Source organism: Oncorhynchus kisutch, linkage group LG14 (genome assembly GCF_002021735.2).
Source record: "Oncorhynchus kisutch isolate 150728-3 linkage group LG14, Okis_V2, whole genome shotgun sequence".
NCBI lineage: Eukaryota > Metazoa > Chordata > Actinopteri > Salmoniformes > Salmonidae > Oncorhynchus > Oncorhynchus kisutch.
In genome coordinates, this window is record NC_034187.2 from 73,000,121 (window position 1) to 73,026,589 (window position 26,469).

The window sequence follows — 26,469 nt, forward strand, 5'->3', positions numbered from 1 at the left end:
TGTACCCAGACAGGACAACTGGTCTCTCGCTCACTCTCGCTAAGTCTCTTTCTCTCTCTCTCCTTTCCTCATATTAACACAGCCACCTCTCTAATTAGTTATGGAAAAACATCATTTATGAACTTAACCATCCTCTCAGTGCTGTTGAGTTTTGGAGCCATTATTGTGAGCTTACAGAGCCTCTGCCTTCCCCCTCCATCCTGAGAAAGAGCGCTGAATTTACAACCTTGGCTGAGAGAAAGCTTACACTGGTGTACTTGTTGTCCTCACTGTAAAAAATATTCATCGTTTTCATTATCAAATGCAACATTGGAGTGGCAGGCAGCGCTTCTTAAAATAGGAAGGGATAACTCAATGAAAGTTAGACCAAGTCAGAACAACGAAAGAGAAGAGGAAAACAGTAAACGAGCTTTAGATACATAACACTGTGTTCCCAGTGACATGTACGACTAGTTATGGAATGTGTTCTCATTTCTCATGTTGTGTATGTGTCTGTGTGTGTCCTCAGACTGGGGAGTACGCCACTGATGAGGAGGCAGGGCCGGCCGCAGACGGTGGGGGGGAAGAGGAAGGTGACGGGGAGAAGAGCATCGAGGTGTTCGATTTGCCAGAAACAGATGACATCATTTCCCCCTCAGAGTTGGACGCTACCAAACTCTACCAGACATTCAGAGAGGTCACTCGAACACCCCTTTCAGTTGTCTGTTGTATTTATTCTATTCTTCTGTCTATTTCATTAGTCTAAGTATTCCAGCACTCTAAAAAATACAGAAGTTCCAACAAAAACGTCTTGTGTATTTTCCTCACACTAATATCACTAATACTGTGGCCCGGAACTTTGTTCAACAACTCTTTCTCCTTCCTGATTGCAACAAAGTCAAAGAGTAACAAATGACTAAAATGTCGTTTTTGGCCATTACTTTCTTCTAGAGCCCATTTTCCTTTTTAAAGGACCCAACCTGCTAGTAATATTGATTGAAACGCCTCACTAGCACTGCTGGCACCAGAACTTTTTATCCCTCACTCCACACTTGTGTGACACATTTAACAAATTGCCTGAGCTGCACTGCGGTGTTCTGGATATTGAGTGAGAAATCATGTAATCTCTACTGTCCCAAGACCTCTACTCTCTCTCTCACTGGGACTCTCTCTCTCTCTCTCTCTCTTCACTTTCCTCAACTGCCTCTCTTTCTTCACTACTCTCTTACTATAGCAGATATGTCGTTCCTATATCCCTTTCACTTTCTGTCAATCACTCTCCACGTTTATCTCTGCCTACTGACTCCCTCTATTTTGGACCTTTCTCTCTCTCCCTCTCTACTTTAGACCTTTCTCTCTCTCCCTCTCTACTTTGTACCTTTCTCTCTCTCCCTCTCTACTTTAGACCTTTCTCTCTCTCCCTCTCTACTTTGTACCTTTCTCTCTCTCCCTCTCTACTTTAGACCTTTCTCTCTCTCCCTCTCTACTTTGTACCTTTCTCTCTCTCCCTCTCTACTTTGTATCTTTCTCTCTCTCCCTCTCTACTTTGTATCTTTCTCTCTCTCCCTCTCTACTTTGTACCCTTCTCTCTCCCTCTCTACTTTGTACCTTTCTTTCTCTCCCTCTCTACTTTGTACCTTTCTTTCTCTCCCTCTCTACTTTGTACCTTTCTTTCTCTCCCTCTCTACTTTGTACCTTTCTCTCTCTCTCTCTCTACTTTGTACATTTCTCTCTCTCCCTCTCTACTTTGTACATTTCTCTCTCTCCCTCTCTACTTTGTACCCTTCTCTCTCCCTCTCTACTTTGTACCTTTCTCTCTCTCCCTCTCTACTTTGGACCTTTCTCTCTCTCCCTCTCTCCCTCTCTCCCTCTCTACTTTGTACCTTTCTCTCTCTCCCTCTCTACTTTGTACCTTTCTCTCTCTCCCTCTCTACTTTGTACCTTTCTCTCTCTCCCTCTCTACTTTGTACCTTTCTCTCTCTCCCTCTCTACTTTGTATCTTTCTCTCTCTCCCTCTCTACTTTGTACCCTTCTCTCTCCCTCTCTACTTTGTACCTTTCTTTCTCTCCCTCTCTACTTTGTACCTTTCTTTCTCTCCCTCTCTACTTTGTACCTTTCTCTCTCTCCCTCTCTACTTTGTACCTTTCTCTCTCTCCCTCTCTACTTTGTACATTTCTCTCTCTCCCTCTCTACTTTGTACATTTCTCTCTCTCCCTCTCTACTTTGTACCCTTCTCTCTCCCTCTCTACTTTGTACCTTTCTCTCTCTCCCTCTCTACTTTGGACCTTTCTCTCTCTCCCTCTCTCCCTCTCTCCCTCTCTACTTTGTACCTTTCTCTCTCTCCCTCTCTACTTTGTACCTTTCTCTCTCTCCCTCTCTACTTTGTACCTTTCTCTCTCTCCCTCTCTACTTTGAACCTTTCTCTCTCTCCTTCTTGGTCTCCTGTTCTGTGAGTCTCTCCCTGTCAGTGTTGTCATGCATGGGCTGGGCTGTGTGGCTCTTCTCAGTGGTTGTGTGTGTGCACGAGGCTAGCCCAGAACAGAGGCTGCGCAGCCAAGGGTTTGATCATCAGATCGACCTCTTCCCTTTCTACTCCCTCAGCTGCAGATCAAGCACACTGTCACCGAGGCAGAGATACAGAAGCTCAAAAACAAGGTAAGAAATGTCCCCTGCTGTCATCTCTAAGATGAATGGTATAAAAGGCAAATTAAGTGCAATATACGCATGAGAAATAGACATATGTTTGGAAACAGGACGTCATTGGACAGTGCAGGGTATAATAGTTTCTATTTTAAGGTATTAATGAATAGTTAAGGCAATTGCATGTATATTTGATCAGTTTAGCTTCACTGCAGAGTTGCCTCTTGCAGTTTCATGTCCAAGGTGTCTGGGCAGTGAGAGTGACATGCAAGCAGGCACAGCATTCTAAAAGTTTCTTCTTCATCCTCCCTCTGCATCCTCACGAGGACAGCTTAGCTCAAACTGCAGGAAATGATTTAGAGATATTAACTGAATTCAATGAGTGGATTTAGTGAAATTGAAAGATAAGCTTGTTGGTGTAATACTCTGAGCATGAGCTGCTCTGGTGGTCCTTGGGAGAGGGTTGCTTTAGAAGTTTGCCCTGAGGAGTAGAAGGATTTAATACAATAACAATGTTTAGAAGGAGGTCACACCAATAAACTAAGCTCAACGAAGGGCTTGTCAGGACATGGTCTGTTAGTTTCTCTCCGTTGTGAAGTCTGGATTAGCCTTAAATCAAGTATATTATGGTGCTATGTGTTTTATGTTATGTGTATGTTATGTGTTTAACCCATAGCACAGTCTCTTTTTTAGTGTTGACTATCATACTGTACCTGAGGTTCCATGGCAAAAAGACAAACACAAAGCAGACTCAAGTCTTTGTTTCTTTAAAACCTACTTTTGTCAAATATTGTGTGCTACAGCTTAAAACATTTACAAATGTTTCTTCCAACATTAGGACTATTTCCAAAGAAATGTTGTCATCTTCATGTTTTGTTTGCTTTGCTTAGTTGCTTCCTCGTATCAAAGTACTGGTATCGTGACAACACGTAATACCACAGTGTGTCTAGTCAGTCAGCTGGCTTGTACATTACAGTATTTGGAAATCTGTCAATACTGTATTTGTGTTCCACTGTTTGTTTTTAATGATGTACCTAGTGGTGGGTGTAGGCCGTGTTGGTGTGTGAGTGTAATACCATGCTTATCTGTGCTTGTCTATCCCAGCTTGCTGTGGTGGAGAGGGAGAAGGCGCGCTGGGAGAAGGAGAAGAGCCAGCTGAAGGCCAGCATGGAGGAGAACAAGGAGAGGATGCTGAAGCTGGAGAGTTACTGGATCGAGGCCCAGACCCTGTGCCACACGGTCAACGAGCACCTGAAGGAGGCCCAGTGCCAGTACACCACCCTAGAGAAGAAGTACAACAAGGCCAAGAAACTCATCAAAGACTTCCAGCAGAAGTGAGTCAAAGTCTGGTACTAAACTGCTCTAAATTAGACAATACACTGGTTCAATATACTGTGACATTCTTAGCCTTGGTACGGCTGTTATGTTACGAACCCAGGTTCTATCCCCTATTCGGGAGTTACTCATCCCCAGATATGTTGCTCTGGTCTAGTCAGTACCTAGCCACACACTCCAGACGTGTTGCTCTTGTCTAGTCAGTACCTAGCCACACACTCTAGACGTGTTGCTCTGGTCTAGTCAGTACCTAGCCACACACTCCAGACGTGTTGCTCTGGTCTGGTCAGTACCTAGACACACACTCCAGACGTGTTGCTCTGGTCTATTCAGTACCTACCCACACACTCCAGACGTGTTGCTCTGGTCTAGTCAGTACCTAGACACACACTCCAGGCGTGTTGCTCTGGTCTAGTCAGTACCTAGCCACACACTCCAGACGTGTTGCTCTGGTCTAGTCAGTACCTAGCCACACACTCCAGACGTGTTGCTCTGGTCTGGTCAGTACCTAGCCACACACTCCAGATGTGTTGCTCTGGTCTATTCAGTACCTAGCCACACACTCCAGACGTGTTGCTCTGGTCTATTCAGTACCTAGCCACACACTCCAGACGTGTTGCTCTGGTCTGGTCAGTACCTAGCCACACACTCCAGATGTGTTGCTCTGGTCTAGTCAGTACCTAGCCACACACTCCAGACGTGTTGCTCTGGTCTAGTCAGTACCGAGCCACACACTCCAGACGTGTTGCTCTGGTCTGGTCAGTACCTAGCCACACACTCCAGACGTGTTGCTCTGGTCTAGTCAGTACCTAGCCACACACTCCAGACGTGTTGCTCTGGTCTAGTCAGTACCTAGCCACACACTCCAGACGTGTTGCTCTGGTCTAGTCAGTACCTACCCACACACTCCAGATGTGTTGCTCTGGTCTAGTCAGTACCTACCCACACACTCCAGACGTGTTGCTCTGGTCTAGTCAGTACCTAGCCACACACTCCAGACGTGTTGCTCTGGTCTAGGTTGTAACTAACCACACATTTCAGATCTGTTGCTCTGGTCTAGTAACTAGCCACTCAGATGTGACCATGTCATCTGTTGCTATGAGTGTTAAACTGGTTGTTTACGACTGAAAACCTGAAAATGTATTACTACATTATTCAGACTACTTTAGTTCATATGGATATGTCAAACCTTATTAATGTAGCTTTGTTTTTTAATTCAAGTCCAAGTTTAGAGGCCATTTCAAATGGTTGCTTATTTTAGGTAATACACTCACTATATGTTATTCAAACCCTGTTATTTTCCTATAGTATGTTTATCCAACAATTTCACAAACAAATTCCACCCATTAGTCTGGAGGACATTTTAACCAAGTGGCACTCAGTTGAAGGATTGCTTTAGAGAGAGAGGGAGCTGTGTTGACTTCCTTCCTGTGCAGCTCTCCTCCACACCGCAGCCTCTTTCTCAGCAGTGAGTTGATCTCGATGGTCATTCTCATCAGAACCTCTTTGTCCCTCTCCGCTCTGAATGCCTTTAATTGCCCTTGATGCGACATGTCCGTATTGGGTTTGATATGCTTGTGTGTGTGTGTGTGTGTGTGTGTGTGTGTGTGTGTGTGTGTGTGTGTGTGTGTGTGTGTGTGTGTGTGTGTGTGTGTGCGTGTGTGTGTGCGTGTGAGGGAGCCTTGCGTCCTTCAGCCCTGCTGAAGAGAGAGGCAGGTCTGTGTCTGACTGTCTCTCTGACTTAAGTTCACTGAGCTCCTATTCTCCCTGGGATACTCTCCTTTTACCATCACACACACACACACACACACACACACACACACACTGCACCCTTTCCCTTTCCCTTACCCCTGTACACTCCTGTTAAAGGAGACAACACAGAGATGAGCTCTACCCATCCGTTCACATCCTTGTCCCCAACCACCTAACACTCTGTCCCTGTCGTCACCCCTCTGAGAGGAGCTGTCCCCAACCATCCAACCACCTAACACTCTGTCCGTGTCCTCACCCCTCTGAGAGGAGCTGTCCCCAACCACCTAAAACTCTGTCCCTGTCCTCACCCCTCTGAGAGGAGCTGTCCCCAACCACCTAACACTCTGTCCCTGTCCTCACCCCTCTGAGAGGAGCTGTCCCCAACCACCTAAAACTCTGTCCCTGTCCTCACCACTCTGAGAGGAGTTGTCCCCAACCATCCAACCACCTAACACTCTGTCCCTGTCCTCACCCCTCTGAGAGGAGCTGTCCCCAACTTCCTAAAACTCTGTCCCTGTCCTCACCCCTCTGAGAGGAGCTGTCCCCAACCATCCAACCACCTAACACTCTATCCCTGTCCTCACCCCTGTCAGAGGGCCACCAACATACCCTTCTAACCCCACCCCTGTCAGAGGAACACCAACACACCCTTCTAACCCCACCCCTGTCAGAGGGCCACCAACACACCCTTCTAACCCCACCCCTGTCAGAGGGCCACCAACACACCCTTCTAACCCCACCCCTGTCAGAGGGCCACCAACACACCCTTCTAACCCCACCCCTGTCAGAGGGCCACCAACACACCCTTCTAACCCCACCCCTGTCAGAGGGCCACCAACACACCCTTCTAACCCCACCCCTGTCAGAGGGCCACCAACACACCCTTCTAACCCCACCCCTGTCAGAGGGCCACCAACACACCCTTCTAACCCCACCCCTGTCAGAGGGCCACCAACACACCCTTCTAACCCCACCCCTCTGTTTCTTCCAGAGAGGTGGAGTTTGTCCAGAAGGAGGAAGCAGAGAGGAAGAGGCTGGAGGATACAGAGAAGGCCCACCTGGAGGAGATCCAGGGACTGCAAGTCAGGGTAACTATACTTTCTCTGTATATTCCTTCTCCCATTTTCTCAATGCCGCTGATTGCACCCATTCCTTTTTAGGTGAGCAGTCAGCACATACTTGCCACAGTACATGGCTTTGATGTACATGTATACACTTACAATGCTGACTGTGTACAGTGCAAAGCTGTCTAAGTACAAGATAAATCCCTTATGTAATTACCCCAGTTCAACATTAGTCCACTGCCTTGATTAGACATTTCCCCTGCTGGTACATGTTGCCAGTGGAGGGAGCCACTGGACAGCCACACTGAGTGGGTCGCTAAGCCTGAAACTCATTTGAAACGGTTTCTACGCAGATTGCAGCCCTGGAGTCTGAGCTGATGCAACTGATGAAACAAAATGGCATCCAGATGAACAACAACAACAACAGCGCCCAACAGCAGAGTCCTGGGATGGCCGGCCCTGCAAGAGGTGAGTCTCAGGGAGATGGAGAGATCCAGAAATACAGTGGTCATATTCTAGTCTAGCTCCCTCCCTAGGCAGTAATACCCACAATGTGGAAATAGAATACACATTACTGGTTATGCTCAGATGATTGACCCTGAATCTTCCATCCATTCTAATTGTACATTTTTTGTCATTTAGCAGACGTTCTTATCCAGAGCAACTTACAGGAGCAATTAGGGTTAAGTACCTTGCTCAAGGGCACATTGACAGACTTGTCATCTAGTCGGCTTGGGGATTCAATCCAGCAACCTTTCAGTTATTGGCCCAATGCTCTTAACCGCTCATCCCCCACTTCTCACTTCTCTTCCCTATGGGCCCTGGTCAAAAGTAGTGCACTATATATGGATAGGGTACCATTTGGGATGAACCTACTCTGTAGATGATGCATTGTTTAAGCTTGTACTGTGAGAAAGATTCAGTACACTGTTTCCATAACACGCCAGTTTGTAGTCCTAAAACCCGGAAACAAGTTACCTCTGGTTCGTTCAGCCATCCCTATAGGGAAATGAATGAGGAAATAATGGGGTTCTGGGATAAACGCTGAAAATAAGGTCAGAGGTTAACACATGCTTAGGAGATTTTAATTATTTTGTTCTGTGAGATAATATCAGTCAGTTAACATGACCTTTAAAGAGTCATTAAATGACCTTTTTATTATTTCTCAAATTCTTCAAAATTCACAAAGTGCCATTAGCTGATGAAGGTTATCTCATAGAACAAAACATATAAGATCTCCTAAGCCTGTGTTTCCCACAGCCCTTATTTTTGCAGTTTATCCAAAACGCCATTAATTTTCCTCATAGGCTTTGTCCAATGAACCATGGCGGAGTTAGTGATGACAAAAAGACACCATTACTATTTCTATCTATTGCCAATTAAACAAGGACAGCTTGTCCCCCCCATCACCGTATCCCTGTCTTAGCTATAAGTCTCTATCAGGGTATTTCCATACAGGGCAATGGAGGCTGTAGAGAGAAATGACACATCTTTAGGAGGGGTTGATGTGTCAGTGTCACTCAAACCCTGAGATACACCCTACATCTGTCCTATCAGCTCCTTTCCTATTTCCTTTGCCCTCAAACTCTGCTGTTATTACCTTATTAGGGATATGGAGGGGCAAACAAGGACTGTGTCTCACTCCAAATGGCATCCGATTGGTTCTGGTCAAAAGTAGTGCACTATGTAGGGATTCGGGAATAGGGTGTCATTTGGGAAGCGGCTTGTATTAATGCATACTGTCATCACTAGCTCTAAGACTAACAGTACCCAAAGGCTTGAGATGTGTCCTTGTATTAATGCATACTGTCATCACTAGCTCTAAGACTAACAGTACCCAAAGGCTTGAGATGTGTCCTTATATTAATGCATACTGTCATCACTAGCTCTAAGACTAACAGTACCCAAAGGCTTGAGATGTGTCCTTGTATTAATGCATAGTGTCATCACTAGCTCTGAGACTAACAGTACCCAAAGGCTTGAGATGTGTCCTTGTATTAATGCATACTGTCATCACTAGCTCTGAGACTAACAGTACCCAAAGGCTTGAGATGTGTCCTTGTATTAATGCATACTGTCATCACTAGCTCTAAGACTAACAGTACCCAAAGGCTTGAGATGTGTCCTTGTATTAATGCATACTGTCATCACTAGCTCTGAGACTAACAGTACCCAAAGGCTTGAGATGTGTCCTTGTATTAATGCATACTGTCATCACTAGCTCTAAGACTAACAGTACCCAAAGGCTTGAGATGTGTCCTTGTATTAATGCATACTGTCATCACTAGCTCTGAGACTAACAGTACCCAAAGGCTTGAGATGTGTCCTTGTATTAATGCATACTGTCATCACTAGCTCTAAGACTAACAGTACCCAAAGGCTTGAGATGTGTCCTTGTATTAATGCATACTGTCATCACTAGCTCTAAGACTAACAGTACCCAAATGCTTGAGATGTGTCCTTGTATTAATGCATACTGTCATCACTAGCTCTGAGACTAACAGTACCCAAAGGCTTGAGATGTGTCCTTGTATTAAAGATTGTTTTGCTTGATGCTTCTCTTTTGCAAATCCCTCTTATTCTGTTTTTTCACCCACCGTGCATTACCTCTGAATGCACTTTGAACTTTGACCTTGTAATCCAATGCCACTTCAGTAAAAAAAAAAACAGTAAACCATTGCAAACTAAATCTGTACTTCAGACGTAAACACATGGTTTGGGTCCCAAATAACACCCTACTTCCTATTTAGTGCACTATGTAGGAAATAGGATTCCATTTGGGATCCATACTATCACTGGCCTTTTTTTCTGGGCTCCTCTGGCTTCTTCCAGTCCATTATAATGGATGCAGTGACCCTTGATCTGCCATCTCCGGGATCCATAAAAGACCTGATGAGGGGACAGTGGGCAGTCTCCGAATACTGATCCAGATCTGGAGAGACTGAATGAGGCAGTTGATTAAGCAATATCAGGGAGCGAGAGAGAGGGAGGGAGGTAGAGCGAGGCGGAGGCAGGGGGAGAGAGGCGGAGGGAGGGGGAGAGAGGCGGAGGGAGGGAAAGAGAGGGAGGGAGGGAGGTAGAGCGAGGCGGAGGCAGGGGGAGAGAGGCGGAGGGAGGGGGAGAGAGGCGGAGGGAGGGAAAGAGAGAGCGGGAGAGAGAGGGAGGGAGGAGAGCGAGAGGGAGGGGTGGGAGGGAAGGAAAGAGAGAGCGGGAGAGAGAGGGAGGGAGGAGAGCGAGAGAGAGGGGTGGGAGGGAAGGAAAGGGAGGAGGGAGAGAGAGGGGTGGAGGGAGGGACCCTTCTGTGATTAGGCCTGTTCTGTGAATAGTGGTGTGTGATTTGATTTGGATGTTTGTGTATTTACATATCGTTCATCCAGTCCTGTAAATCTGTCCATAGTGAAGTAAGTAGCCTTGGCTTGTGGGACGCAGAACGGCTCATAGGAGCAGGAGCCTATCTCCTGTTTCTGTAGCGGGAGGCAGCTTGATGTACAAGGACATCCCCTAGACAGGACGCTAGTCTAAGGAGATTGATTGGGGATAAAGGCCTGCGATAGATCTACACATGTATGGTACCTAATGACCAACAGCCTCTCTTTTATCACAGATTTCATCTATACAGTATGTTCATGTAATTCTATAGCAAGAGGACCTTTGTTAGCCTGGTCCCAGATCTGTTTGTACTATAATGTCAACTCCTTGTCATGCCAAAAATGATAGCACAAACCGATCTGAAATCAGTGTTGTGTTGTGTGTTTTTCCAGAGCTGAGTGAGGTGGTTCCCCACGCTGGAAGTAGACAGAGACTCTCCAGAGGACTACTACAGGACAGCATCAGCTCTACAGAGGGAGAGGTTAGAATGGACACTCACACACGCACACACAGCACCAGTTCTGTTGACTCACACCATTTTAATATATACAACAGACTTTAGTCTCATTGATGATATCATCAGTCTGCTATAACCACTACTAGATCTTGAATCAACATTACTCATTGAAAATGAATTTAACTGTTTTTATACTTCTATGATTTATTGAAGTTAATCAGTGTGAGTGTGTGTGGTTAGTCCTGTCTGTCCTCTGCCCTTATATAATTAAGCAATAAGGCACGAGGAGGTGTGGTATATGGCCAATATACTACGGCTAAGGGCTGTTCTTGCGGAGTGCCTGGATACAGCCGTTAGCCGTGGTATATATATATATATACCACAAACTCCTGAGGAGCTTCATTGCTATTATAAACTGGTTACCAACGTAATTAGAGCAGTAAAAATAAATGTTTTGTCGGTCTGATATACCACGGCTGTCAGCCAATCAGCATTCAGGGTTCGGTACTCAGCAATAATATTGAGCAGGGCTTCGCCCCAAATGCCACCCTGTTGACCAGGGCCCTTTTGACCGGGGCCCATAGGACTCTGCACTATACAGGAAATAGGGTGCCATTTGGGACGCAGCCTCCGACTACAGTATAGAGGCTTAGAAAAGCAGGAAGACAGACAGTCACCAGCGACTACACTGAGGACAGACAGTCACCAGCCACTATACAGAGGACAGACATTCACCAGACACTATACTGAGGACAGACATTCACCAGACACTATATTGAAGACAGACAGTCACCAGACACTATATTGAAGACAGACAGTCACCAGACACTATACTGAAGACAGACATTCACCAGACACTATACTGACGACAAACAGTCACCAGCCACTATACTGAAGACAGACAGTTACCAGCCACTATATTGAAGACAGACAGTCACCAGACACTATACTGAGGACAGACATTCACCAGACACTATACTGACGACAAACAGTCACCAGCCACTATACTGAAGACAGACAGTTACCAGCCACTATATTGAAGACAGACAGTCACCAGCCACTATACTGAAGACAGACAGTCACCAGCCACTATACTGAAGATTGACAGTCATCAGCCACTATATTGAAGACAGACAGTCACCAGACACTATACTGAAGACAGACAGTCACCAGCCACTATACTGAAGACAGACAGTCACCAGCCACTATACTGAGGACAGACATTCACCAGACACTATACTGAGGACAGACATTCACCAGACACTATACTGAGGACAGACAGTCACCAGCCACTATACTGAAGACAGACAGTCACCAGCCACTATACTGAAGACAGACAGTCACCAGCCACTATACTGAAGACAGACAGTCACCAGCCACTATACTGAAGATTGACAGTCATCAGCCACTATATTGAAGACAGACAGTCACCAGCCACTATACTGAAGACAGACAGTCACCAGCCACTATACAGAGGACAGACAGTCACCAGCCACTATACTGAAGACAGACAGTCACCAGCCACTATACTGAAGACAGACAGTCACCAGCCACTATACTGAAGATTGACAGTCATCAGCCACTATATTGAAGACAGACAGTCACCAGCCACAAACTGAAGACAGACAGTCACCAGCCACTATACAGAGGACAGACAGTCACCAGCCACTATACTGAAGACAGACAGTCACCAGCCACTATACTGAAGACAGACAGTCACCAGCCACTATACTGAAGATTGACAGTCATCAGCCACTATATTGAAGACAGACAGTCACCAGCCACTATACTGAAGATAGACAGTTACCAGCCACTATACTGAAGACAAACAGTCACCAGCCACTATACTGAAGATAGACAGTTACCAGCCACTATACTGAAGACAAACAGTCACCAGCCACTATACTGAGGACAGACAGTCACCAGCCACTATACTGAAGACAGACAGTCACCAGCCACTATACTGAAGACAGACAGTCACCAGCCACTATACTGAAGACAGACAGTCACCAGCCACTATACAGTCCAGGCCAAGTTTTGAGAATGACACAAATATAAAATTTTACAAAGTCTGCTGCCTCAGTGTCTTTAGATATTTTTGTCAGATGTTACTATGGAATACTGAAGTATAATTACAAGCATTTCATAAGTGTCAAAGGCTTTTATTGACAATTACATGAAGTTGATGCAAAGAGTCAATATTTGCAGACCTCTGCAATCTGCCCTGGCATGCTGTCAATTAACTTCTGGGCCACATCCTCACTGAAGGCAGCCCATTCTTGCATAATCAATGCTTGGAGTTTGTCAGAATTTGTGTGCTTTTGTTTGTCCACCCGCCTCTTGAGGATTGACCACAAGTTCTCAATGGGATTAAGGTCTCGGGTGTTTCCTGGCCATGGACCCAAAATATGGATGTTTTTTTCCCTGGGACACTTAGTTATCACTCTTCCCTTATGGCAAGGTGCTCCATCATGTTGGAAAAGGCATTGTTCGTCACCAAACTGTTCCTGGATGGTTGGGAGAAGTTGCTCTCGGAGGATATGTTGGTACCATTCTTTATTCATGGCTGTGTTCTTAGGCAAAATTGTGAGTGAGCCCACTCCCTTGGCTGAGAAGCAACCCCACACATGAATGGTCTCAGGAGGCTTTACTGTTGGCATGACACAGGACTGATGGTAGCGCTCACCTTGTCTTCTCCGGACAAGCTTTTTTCCGGATGCCCCAAACAATCGGAAAGGGGATTCATCAGAGAAAATTACTTTACCCCAGTCCTCAGCAGTCCAATCCCTGTACCTTTTGCAGAATATCAGTCTGTCCCTGATGTTTTTCCTGGAGAGAAGTGGCTTCTTTGCTGCTCTTCTTGACACCAGGCCATCCTCCAAAAGTCTTCGCCTCACACCTGCCTGCTGCCATTCCTGAGCAAGCTCTGTACTGGTGGTGCCCCGATCCCGCAGCTGAATCCATTTTAGGAGACAGTCCTGGTGCTTGCTGGACTTTGTTGCGCACCCTGAAGCCTTCTTCACAACAATTGAACCGCACTCCTTGAAGTTCTTGATGATCCGATAAATGGTTGATTTAGGTGCAATCTTACTGGCAGCAATAGTCTTGCCTGTGAAGCACTTTTCGTGCAAAGCAATGATGACGATACGTGTTTCCTTGCAGGTAACCAGAGGAAGAACAATGATTCCAAGCACCACCCTCCTTTTGAAGCTTCTAGTCTGTTATTCAAACTCAATCAGCATGACAGAATCATCTCCAGTCTTGTCCTCGTCAACACTCACACCTGTGTTAACCAAAAAATAATTGACATGATGTCAGCTGGTCCATTTGTGGCAGGGCTGAAATGCAGTGGAAATGTTTTTATGGGATTTGCATGGCAAAGAGGGACTTTGCAATTCATCTGATCACTCTTAATAACATTCTGGAGTATATGCAAATTGCCATCATACAAAGTGAGGCAGCAGATGTGAAAATTAATATTTGTGTCATTCTCAAAACTTTTGGCCATGATTGTACAGAGGACGGACAGTCACCAGCCACTATACAGAGGACAGACAGTCACCAGACACTATACAGAGGACAGTCAGTCACCAGACACTATACAGAGGACAGACAGTCACCAGACACTATACAGAGGACAGACAGTCACCAGACACTATACAGAGGACAGACATTCACCAGACACTATACAGAGGACAGACAGTCACCAGCCACTATCCAGAGGACAGACAGTCACCAGCCACTATCCAGAGGACAGACAGTCACCAGCCACTATACAGAGGACAGACATTCACCAGCCACTATACAGAGGACAGACAGTCACCAGACACTATACAGAGGACAGACAGTCACCAGACACTATACAGAGGACAGACATTCACCAGACACTATACAGAGGACAGACAGTCACCAGCCACTATCCAGAGGACAGACAGTCACCAGCCACTATCCAGAGGACAGACAGTCACCAGCCACTATACAGAGGACAGACATTCACCAGACACTATACAGAGGACAGACAGTCACCAGCCACTATACAGAGGACAGACAGTCACCAGACACTATACAGAGGACAGACAGTCACCAGACACTATACAGAGGACAGACATTCACCAGACACTATACAGAGGACAGACATTCACCAGACACTATATAGAGGACAGACAGTCACCAGCCACTATCCAGAGGACAGACAGTCACCAGCCACTATACAGAGGACAGACATTCACCAGCCACTATACAGAGAACAGACAGTCACCAGCCACTATACAGAGGACAGACAGTCACCAGACACTATACAGAGGACAGACAGTCACCAGACACTATACAGAGGACAGACATTCACCAGACACTATACAGAGGACAGACAGTCACCAGCCACTATCCAGAGGACAGACAGTCACCAGCCACTATCCAGAGGACAGACAGTCACCAGCCACTATACAGAGGACAGACATTCACCAGCCACTATACAGAGAACAGACAGTCACCAGCCACTATACAGAGGACAGACATTCACCAGCCACTATACAGAGGACAGACAGTCACCAGCCACTATACAGAGGACAGACAGTCACCAGCCACTATACAGAGGACAGACATTCACCAGACACTATCCAGAGGACAGACAGTCACCAGACACTATACAGAGGACAGACATTCACCAGACACTATACAGAGGACAGACAGTCACCAGACACTATACTGAGGACAGACAGTCACCAGCCACTATCCAGAGGACAGACAGTCACCAGCCACTATCCAGAGGACAGACAGTCACCAGCCACTATACAGAGGACAGACATTCACCAGCCACTATACAGAGAACAGACAGTCACCAGCCACTATACAGAGGACAGACATTCACCAGCCACTATACAGAGGACAGACAGTCACCAGCCACTATACAGAGGACAGACAGTCACCAGCCACTATACAGAGGACAGACATTCACCAGACACTATCCAGAGGACAGACAGTCACCAGACACTATACAGAGGACAGACATTCACCAGACACTATACAGAGGACAGACAGTCACCAGACACTATACTGAGGACAGACAGTCACCAGCCACTATACTGAAGACAAACAGTCACCAGCCACTATACAGAGGACAGACATTCACCAGACACTATCCAGAGGACAGACAGTCACCAGACACTATACAGAGGACAGACATTCACCAGGCACTATACAGAGGACAGACAGTCACCAGCCACTATACTGAAGACAGACAGTCACCAGCCACCAGACAGACAGTCTTCAGTATAGTCCTCAGATTTTTGATAGCATTGTTAAAGTAAATCTCTCTTTCTCTGTGTTCATCTTTCTGTCTTTCTTTCTATCTCTCCTTCTATCTTTCCCCTTCTTTATTGATCCCTCCCTCCCTCCCTCCTTACTTCGTCCCTCCTTCTCCTTTCCCCTCTCTCTGCGTCTCCTCTCTCTCTCTCTGCCTCCCCTTCTTCTCGCTCTGTCTCTCTGTCTCTCTCGCTCTCCAGGCATCAGAGGGCCCTGGCAATACTTGTTCATCCATGTGGAGTGCAGCCTCCAGTACTGTGGATGAATGCAGAGCCTCCAGGGCCCCTGGCAGTGCTGAGGGCTCCCCCAGACACACCCTCCTCCAGCAGGCAGCAGACAACACCGGTCAGTGTAGAACCACATAATAAACCATTATACTTAGTGTTACCCACAACAATAAAGGATAGGTAACTCATATTTGAGTATTTTGTTCATTAGACCCGTGTTAATATAATCTCCCCAAAATGGTACATGCCTTAGGTCCAGTTTTCAAGAAAGAGCGCTTTCAGTACAGAGCAAAAACTGTAATGATGATGTGGGCAGCATCTTACGAATATGAATGCAGAACATACATTGTCTTCAAAGATGACTTCAGAGAAAGTCAAGTCCTTGATCACAATGTAGTGATGTTAATACTTGTTTCTGGAGGTTTGCATCTATTTCTTGAACCTTTCTGATGATGTGTGCAGGGTCTCAGTCTCCTGTGGTGTCCAGCCCCTCTCTCAGCCTGGACGAGAAGATCACCAGGAGCGGTCTGGACCCACTGACACGAAGCAAAGGGAAGGACCCCAGAAGCTCACCAGGAAACAGGTACTAACCACCTCTCTGCCACTGTGTTCCTCTGGCTATGGGGTGACATTTCCCCTATGTACAGATCTGTGTGTGTCTGTGTCTGCACTCTTTGAAAAAAAGGTGATATCTAGAACATAAAAGGGTTCTTTGGCTGTCCCCATAGGAGAACACTTTGAAGAACCCTTTTTGGTTTGCGGTAGAACACTTTCGAGTTCCATGTAGAACCCTTTCCACAGAGGGTTCTACATGAAAGCCAAAAGAGTTCTACCTGGAACCACAAAGGGTTCTGTTATGGGGTGTTCATCTAAATCCCCACTGTGGCTGGCAGCCGCTGCTGTGACTGCAGACAACAACACAGCTGGGTCTCCTACACAACGCACAGAGATCACCTCTCCCACCCCTAAAACTCACCCGTCCATCCCACCAAACCCACTCCTCCATCCCACCCAAACCCACCCATCCATCCCACCAAACCCACTCCTCCATCCCACCCAAACCCACCCATCCATCCCACCCACCAAACCCACCCCTCCATCCCACCAAACCCACTCCTCCATCCCACCCAAACCCACCCATCCATCCCGCCAAACCCACTCCTCCATCCCACCCATCCATCCCACCAAACACACCCCTCCATCCCACCCAAACCCACCCATCCATCCCACCAAACCCACCCACCCATCCATCCCACCCAAACCCACCCATCCATCCCACCAAACCCAACTGTCCATCCCGCCAAACCCACCCCTCCACCCCTCCATCCCACCAAAACCACACCTCCATCCCACCAAAACCACCCCTCCATCCCACCAAACCCACCCCTCCAGCCCACCAAACCCCATCCTCCATCCCACCAAAATCACCCCTCCAGCCCACAAAACCACCCCTCCATCCCACCAAAACCCACCCCTCCATTCCACCAAAATCACCCCTCCATCCCACCAAAATCACCCCTCCATCCCACCAAACCCACCCCTCCATCCCACCAAAACCACCCCTCCATCCCACCAGAACCACCCCTCCATCCCACCCCTCCATCCCACCAAAACCCCTGAGGTTCAGGGGTTTTACTGGTATGATTCTCTGTAGGTTCAGGGGTTTTACTGGTGTGATTCTCTCTAGGGGTTCAGGGGTTTTACTGATGTGATTCTCTGGAGGTTCAGGGGTTTTACTGGTGTGATTCTCTCTGGGGGTTCAGGGGTTTTACTGGTGTGATTCTCTCTGGGGGAACAGGGCTTTACTGGTGTGATTCTCTCTGGGGGTACAGGGTTTTACTGGTGTGATTCTCTCTGGAGGTACAGGGTTTTACTGGTGTGATTCTCTCTGGAGGTACAGGGTTTTACTGGTGTGATTCTCTCTGGAGGTACAGGGTTTTTACTGGTGTGAATCTCTCTGGAGGTACAGGGTTTTGCTGGTGTGATTCTCTCTGGGGGTACAGGGTTTTACTGGTGTGATTCTCTCTGGAGGTTCAGGGGTTTTTCCTGGTGTGATTCTCTCTGGAGGTTCAGCGGTTTTACTGGTGTGATTCTCTCTGGGGGTTCAGAGGTTTTACTGGTGTGTTTCTCTCTGGAGGTACAGGGTTTTACTGGTGTGATTCTCTCTGGGGGTACAAGGTTTTACTGGTGTGATTCTCTCTGGGGGTTCAGGGGTTTTACTGGTGTGATTCTCTCTGGAGGTTTAGGGGTTTTACTGGTGTGATTCTCTCTGGAGGTACAGGGTTTTACTGGTGTGATTCTCTCTGGGGGTACAAGGTTTTACTGGTGTGATTCTCTCTGAGGGTACAGGGGTTTTACTGGTGTGATTCTCTCTGAGGGTACAGGGGTTTTACTGGTGTGATTCTCTCTGAGGGTACAGGGGTTTTACTGGTGTGATTCTCTCTGGGGGTTCAGGGGTTTTACTGGTGTGATTCTCTCTGGAGGTTTAGGGGTTTTACTGGTGTGATTCTCTCTGAGGGTACAGGGGTTTAGTAACTCTGGCACTCTGTTTGTAGTTGTTTGTCCCAGTCTGTTGTTCCCAACCTATTTTCACACTGTTTTTATATCTCAAATGTTTGATGTGTGTTTTCTCTACTAACCCATGTCTCTTTTCCCTAGTTCTACAGAGCCCTCCGCTGAGAATAGCCCAGAGAGGCTCAAGGCCAAGGTATGTGTGTGAAGAGAAACCCAAACTGTGTGTCTGTAGTGGTACTAGACTAGCCAGGTCCCATGATGTACATACAGTAACTCTTCTGTCGTTGTGTAGCTGATAGGCTGATGTTTGGCTTCAGCACAGACAGTATGGTTACCAGGCTAGTACTGGACCATGTGAGTTTAAACTAGTGACATTGATTAAATACTGTAGACTCTGGTTGTGTCCAAAATTGCACCCTCTCCCCTACATAGTGCCCTGGTCAAACGTAGTGTACTATGTAGGGGAGAGGGTGCTATTTGGGAAACCAACATTGATTCAAAACTGTTGGCACGGTGATCAGAAACAGGGCATCTACATGATAATATGTATTGACAGTGCTCACTGATGTGTTCTAATGCATATAATACCTAAAGGCTATTTATTGTGTTGCATATTGTTTGTTCATGTTGCATTGATTTAACCTGTGTCTGGTTTTGATGCGTTTAACAGAAATCTCTTACTTGGCCCCACTTCTTCTCCTATTCATATGACTTGGTATTGTATTTATTCTTGTTTGCTCCAATCATACCCAATCAAACAGAATACGAACAAGTACTGTACATAGCAGGGCATGACACGGTCTAATTAGCATATTCATATTGTACTTCATCAAAGTTAATTTCAGTAATTTACACAAATATAGAGGCATGTTGGATTAGACTGAAGTTCATTAAATCAAATGGAAATCGGAACAGTAATGAATCATTCATAATTTCTTCAAGAATGTGAATCAGCATTTATTTGGTTATTTTCATTTCAGAGGTTGGGTTTTTGCGTAACAGCATTTCTCTTTCAATCACTGGCTGTTTGATTTGTCCATAATAATGGGGAAATCACTTCAATGGGTACACTTGAATAGTACCTAATATAGTTTTTTGCATAGTATCTAGTCTTTCATCCTTGATACATAACCTTAAGGCAGAGCTCGGCAACAGTCGGCCCGTGGGCCAAAACCGTCCCGCAAGTGATTTTGTTTTGCCCCCCTAAGTTTATAGTAAAATAAATACTTTAAAATCAGCTGGAATTCAGCTTAAAATGTGTTTCATTTAGGAAATCTGTTCCCAAGTATTCACACAAATAAAAGAAGAGACACAATTGTGTCTCAATGTAATCAAGGTATGAGATTATTGTTATTTTTGAAATACAATCTCTTTCTGGGCTTAGTTGTGGTCAATTTGTAGTGAACAAATTGTTATAATTATTTCCTGGCCATCCCCACCAACAAAAGTCATCCCGGGGCTGAATCTAGCTGCCTACTGCTCCCCTAAGGTGAGGTTCAAGTGATGTATCTCTCTCTCTTCTCACAAACCTCAAGGTTGCACAACAGGGAATCACTAATGGATGGTGTGCATCTGGCTCAAGCTTTTCACCCCAAAAAAGAAGCTAGTTACCGAGCTCAGTGGATCCAATCTGGCCACAGACAAGAGAATCAGACAGACTTACAGTACCTCAAATCACAAGGAGGGTTATGTTTGTGCAGACATCTAATGAAGGCTAACGCTGACACCATGTTGACTAAGGAAAGCCCACCTTGGGCGGTAGGTAGGTCTGGCCAGCTGTAAGCTTCAGAGATTAAGATGCCCCCAGTCTGTCTGCCAGACAGAGTTTATTATTGTTATCACTGGGGACAGGGAGAACTACTGAGGTCTCGCAGGTAAACACACACATAAACACACATGCATGCGCACATGCCTGTTCGTCACACACACACACACACACACACACACACATGCACATACACATTCACAGACCGACATATGCGCATACACACACACTCACCCACACTCTCTCTCACACACACTGCTGAGAGAAGATGACTCAGTTCAGCTACAGATCCCCAAATAACAACTCAAACCACAGTAAAATTGCTTAATTATGCAGTATAATATCAAAGTTATATTTCATTAAGTCACATCATTGAATGATACAATATGTCTCTGAATTAGCGATCCACAGAATATGTATGTAACAGTCCATCCTGTCTAGTCCATCTATTCATTTTGTAATCAGCAGCAAATTACATCAACGATGGAATTTAGTTGCTTTGGATTAAAAACATCACACAACAAAAATGAATTTCTGTGTGTTGAGAGGGGAATACAATATGTGAGATGGGCTCCCGAGTGGTGCAGCGGTCTAAGGCACTGCATCTCAATGCTAGAGGCGTCACTACAGACTTTGGTTCGATTCCAGGCTGTATCACAACCGGACGTGAATGGGAGTCCCATAGGGCGGCGCCCAGGTTTGGCCGGGGTAGGCCGTCATTGTAAATAAGAATTTGTTGTTAACTGACTTGCCTAGTTAAATAAAGGTAAAAACAAGAAGTCTGGGCATGAAATGGCACACAAACTTTTGACCAGGGCCCATAGGGCACTAAATAGGGCATAGAATGCCATTTTGGATGTAAACAATGTTTTGACTAAGGACTAATAGACTTCTGCATGGTGTTGTTCTCCATAGGTTCCTGTGGTGAAGGATGATCTGAGTGTCAGCAGTAGCAGCTCAGTGGAGGTCAGTGGTCTGCTGACTGAAGCCAAGATGTCCGGTTGCTCACACACCCTGGTGCTCTCCTCAGACGAGGTGAGAAACAAAGATTTGATCTCACATAAAGTATCAACCCAGTATCAACAAGCAGTAGTTATTGAACTATATTTTAAGTGCCTATATTTCACCACATAGTGCTCCTGCCATGCCAAGTGTCCGGACTGTGTAACAATGGTGTTCGAATGACCTGTTTCCTGTTTAATTCCTTACAACTTATATTACATTTAACTAACTTTGATGTAAGCAACGGTAGGTTCACTATTCAGCCATTTTGTATCTTGTATGTACCCTGTAGCAGGGTTTCCCAAACTCGGTCCTGGGACCCCTCCTGGGTACACGTTTTGTTTCTTTCCTAGCTCTAGACAGCTGATTCAAATAATCAAAGCTTGATGACTAGTTGGTCATTTGAATCAGCTGTGTGGTGCTCGGACAAAAACCAAAACATGCACCCAGTGGGCCCTGGACAGAGTTTGGCAGACTGTAGGCCTGTAAAGGGCACCATTGCGTGCTACTGTGTTTTTGTATTGACTGGCCTCTCCTGTCCCGTTGTCCCCCGTGCTGCCATGTTCAGAGTCTGGATATGATAGATGAGGAGGTAGGATCTGGCTCTGAACGGCTAAAAGGAAATGTGTTTACATCACACGCCTCCATCCATCAATAATTCTCATATTGTTTTAACATACCGGTAGATACTCCAAAACCTTGGGACTGCATGTTTCTTATGTGATGTTCAGTCTTCAGCATGCTGTCAACACCTATTCTAAACATTTAGAAATTATTCATTTGAAATCACCCATCACTATGTGTTCGCTCTCGTCACTTCATGTGGAGAGAGAAATAATGGTTTAAGAAAGCTTGGATCTCTGTATACCTCCAACCGTGTGTGTGTGTGTGTGTGTATCTAGATCCTAGATGGGGGCCAGTGCCCCAAGCAGCACCAGTGGCAGAACCTCATTGTGACAGAGTGGACCTCCCAGCAGGTGTCCCGCTGGCTCATGGGACTAAACCTGGAGCAGTACATCCCAGATTTCATGGCCAAGAACGTAGACGGAGACCAGCTACTGCAGCTGGACAGTACTGAGCTCAAGGTAAAGAGCTGAAACCTGTGTTAATGTGCATATCCAGCTGTGTTAGTTACTTTGGGATTCAATCTGAGGTGCGCTATAGGGCACCACACTATACAGTTGACCCTGAAGCTTTGGGCCAAAGATATTAAGTGTAAATAAACAGGCTAAAATTGTTACAGCTCGTGATGTATTTTATTAGACCCTAGCTGTTGTGTTCAATTCCCTGCATTCCCTGCATGTGCATCTCTTCACTCACATCCCCCCCGATCTCTGACCCTTGCCCTGTGTGTGTGTGTTGGTGTACAGACCCTTGGCGTTGCCTCCTCCCAGGACCGGGCTCTGATCAAGAAGAAGGCAAAGGACCTCAAGGTCCTGATGGAGAAGGCTCGGAGGAACCGGGAGAAACTGGACAAACAGCGAGAGAAGCTCCGTAAGAAAGAGCTGGAGCAGCAACAGAAACAGGCCCACAAACCCAGCAGCAAGGGCCACTCCGAGACAGCTGAAGGCGCAGCAAAGTAACCCACGGCTTTAAGACCTACCTCTCCTTGTCTGTCTACCAACAACCACTACAAAGTAGCATCTCCAGGGATAGAAACAGTCACCAGAACCACTGAGCTAAAATACCAGATGTATTATGTGATATGTCAATTGATATAACCAGAGATACTTTTAAGGAGGAGATGGGGAAACTCCAATGGAATCGTATTAATGCTCATTGTGTACGTTGCCCATGTGTCGTCAATGGGCCCGCGGTGCATTCTCGGGGCGATTCTGGGACAAGGAGAGCTCAATTGGGTGCTGGGTCAAAAACCCAACATTACAAATCTTTTCCCGAGATGTGAGATAATTAACTTGTTCTGTGTAATATCGTATAGCTTTGGAATCGTGACATTACCTACTTTTGAGGAAGATAGGCAGGTTTCTCGATTCATACCCTGACTTTGAGAATTGCGTGACGATTTGCTTAGCAACAGCGTGATGCAGCATGACAACGTGAATGCGATTGGTTAACAGTCTGCTGTTATACATTCCTCCATTCATAGCCCAATGCGATTCCCATCTCCTCCTTTCTGTAATATCTCTAGTATAACACCTAACAGGGCTTGAGTTCAGGCTGTGGAGTTCAGTGCACTACTATTGGAGGCTGTAGCGCTGGAGGCCGTCACGCTACTGTACCACCGAACAAATACCAAAATGACCAGACAGTTGGATAGTAAAGATGCTGCCCACCCACCTGCCTACCTTTCATCTCATTGTACATCCTCGTAGTGCAGCGTTTCCCAAACTCAGTCCTACGGATCCCACGGTGTGCACGTTTTGGTTTTTGCCCTAACACTACACAGCAGATTCCAATGATCAAAGCTTGATGATTAGTTGAAACCAAAACGTGCACCCCTTGGGGTCCTGAGGACCATGTTTTGGAAACCCTGTCATAGTGTTTCCAAACCTCCACCTCCATGACATATTATTTATTTTGCTGTAATTCAGGTTTATTTATTCATTCAGAAAACAGAAACCCCCAAATATATCAGCTTCACACCCGTCTGTGTTCCTCCTCTTTTATGATGTGTTATATAAAACACCTTTAGAAATCATGACAATGTACATATATGATCATATAGAGAAGTCTAATGTGCCATTTTTTATCAAATGAACATGTGTATTCTGTGCAGATAGATTGATGGATTTTTGGAATCTGAATCATAGTTCTGATGAAGCACATACTCTACAAATGACCTGTGTAGGGGATAGTGAATGCAATATCCAGATCTCACCACTAGGTGGGGCAACCAACACCTAGATCTCACCGCTAGGGGTCAGGGCTGTGTGGTGGATGATGGGGCAATTCCCAGATCGTAACACTTGGTGGGGCAATACCTAGATCTCAACACTAGGGGTCAGGGCTGTGTGTCGGATGGTGGGGCAATACCCAGATCTAACCACTAGGTGGGGCAATACCTCGATCAAACCACTAGGGGTCAGGGCTGTGTGGTGGATGGTGGGGGCAATACCCAGATTTAACCACTAGGTGGGGCAATACCTAGATCTCACCATTAGGGGTCAGGTCTGTGTAGTGGATGGTGGGGCAATATCCAGATCTCACCACTCTAGGGGTCAGGCCTGCTCCTTGACTCCTACTATTTGAGAATAATGGCAACACTGGAGCTACTCAAGAGGAACTGAAGTCTATTGAATAGACGAGTTTTACTGGAATAAGAACCAAGTTTGTGGGAGGAAAAAGTATTTATACTCCTTACTGGAACTACAATGGAGATCTCACCACTGGAATTCCAACTACTGTATGAACTAAACTCTTTAGTTTGCTAACAGTAAACTGGCCTCTGCATCGCATTAGAGCACTTCACACTATGAATGACTAAGGACTTAGTGAGTGGACTGATTCCTCTTAGTGTGAAGTGAATAGTTCCATGAATTTGTAACATACCAGACCCTGCTCCAAAAACAGGACGATGACATTTCAAAGAGAACATAGTTTCATCAACCTGTTTTCAACCTCTTTCTGATACTCTCTAAATCGGGTTCTCAAAGTGGGGTTGCGGAGGTACAGTAAGGTTTAAGAGGACAGATCTAAAATATATACAGTACCTGTCAAAAGTTTGGACACACCTACTCATTCGAGGATTTTTCTTTATTTTTACTATTTTCTACATTGTAGAATAATAGTGAAGACATCAAAACTATGAAATAATTCCACATATGGAATCATAACCAAAAAAGTGTCCAAATATATATATATCCAAATATATTTTATATTCTAAAAAAGTAGCCACCCTTTGCCTTGATGACAGCTTTGCAAACTCAACCAGCTTCACCTGGAATTCTTTTCCAACAGTCTTGAAGGAGTTCCCACATATGCTGAGCACTTGTCTTGAAGGAATTCCCACATATGCTGAGCACCAGTTCCATCATAACGCTTGATGGTTTTTGCGACTGCACTTGTAAGAAACTTTTTCTTCGTTCTTGACATTTTCCTCATTGACTGACCTTCATGTCTTAAAGTAATGATGGACTGTTTCTCTTTGCTTATTTTAGCTGTTCTTGCCATAATATGGACTTGGTCTTTTACCAAATAGGGCTATATTCTGTATACCCCCCTACAAATGTCCCAAAACAACTGATTGGCTTAAACGCATGAAGAAGGAAAGATATTCCACAAATGATCTTTTAACAAGGCAACCTGTTAATTGAAATGCATTCCAGGTGACTACCTCGTGAAGCTGTTTGAGAGAATGCCAAGAGTGTGCGAAGCTGTTATTAATTAAGGCGAAGGGTGGCTACTTTGAAGAATCTCAAATATAACATATATTTTGATTTGTTTAACACTTTTTTAACACATGGGCATGTGAGGCTCACAGAGATATTGGTATCCACAGTACTCTACCAATGATACATTTTTCAACTCTTTACTATTCCCCCAAACTGTTTTATTTAAAACCTAAATGCACTGTAATTGAAGCTTTAAAACTGCTAAGTTTTCTCTCTGACTCATGGCAAATTGTGTAGACTTGCAGGATATTAGCTTGAAAACTGCAAAAAAAAATTATATCGCTGCCTCATGGCAAAATGTGTAGAATTGCAGGAAATTAGCTTGAAAACTGCAAAAAAAAATCTCTCAGATGAGAAGAGGTGGGCCTTTGAAATGTTATTTCCCATGGTGCTTTCAAGACAACTGGGAACTCTGAAAAAAACTAGGTCAAATCGTGACGTCATTGATCTTCAGATCGGAAAGTCAGAGCTCTAGGAGGCCCGAGTTTTTTTCAGAGTTCCCAGATGTCTTGAACGCACTGAAGTCTGAGGTCGGAGATTTCCGAGTATAGAGTTCTGAGCTCCCAGTTGTCTTGAATGCAGCATTTGTTCATCCAGCCATGGAGACTACTGCAGATGTCTCTGATGAATTTGCTAACACAAAAGGGGTCCCCGACCCCAAAAAGTATGTGAACCCCTACTCTAAATAACTAAAGTAAAACCCACCCGCTGC

The 26,469-nt window shown here is 45.6% G+C and overlaps 1 protein-coding gene across 4 annotated transcripts in view; it reads left to right on the forward strand.

Annotated features, from left to right (window-relative positions):
* LOC109903382 (neurabin-1-like) overlaps positions 1-24,011 on the forward strand; it is a 98,597-nt gene extending 74,586 nt beyond the window's left edge. For 2 of the 4 annotated variants that reach the window (XM_031788904.1, XM_031788903.1), the window contains exons 7-19: positions 509-676; positions 2,581-2,634; positions 3,724-3,953; positions 6,698-6,794; positions 7,124-7,238; positions 10,532-10,620; positions 16,098-16,242; positions 16,587-16,707; positions 18,783-18,831; positions 21,319-21,438; positions 21,974-21,997; positions 22,308-22,490; positions 22,776-24,011. In XM_031788904.1, the coding sequence (XP_031644764.1) occupies positions 509-676; positions 2,581-2,634; positions 3,724-3,953; positions 6,698-6,794; positions 7,124-7,238; positions 10,532-10,620; positions 16,098-16,242; positions 16,587-16,707; positions 18,783-18,831; positions 21,319-21,438; positions 21,974-21,997; positions 22,308-22,490; positions 22,776-22,988 (1,608 nt within the window). In that variant the 3' untranslated portion in view covers positions 22,989-24,011. Of the gene's footprint in view, positions 1-508; positions 677-2,580; positions 2,635-3,723; positions 3,954-6,697; positions 6,795-7,123; positions 7,239-10,531; positions 10,621-16,097; positions 16,243-16,586; positions 16,708-18,782; positions 18,832-19,308; positions 20,253-21,318; positions 21,439-21,973; positions 21,998-22,307; positions 22,491-22,775 lie in introns of those variants that run through there. The other 2 variants (XM_031788905.1, XM_031788906.1) reach the window with 2 other exon arrangements.
* The last annotated feature ends 2,458 nt before the right edge of the window (positions 24,012-26,469 follow it).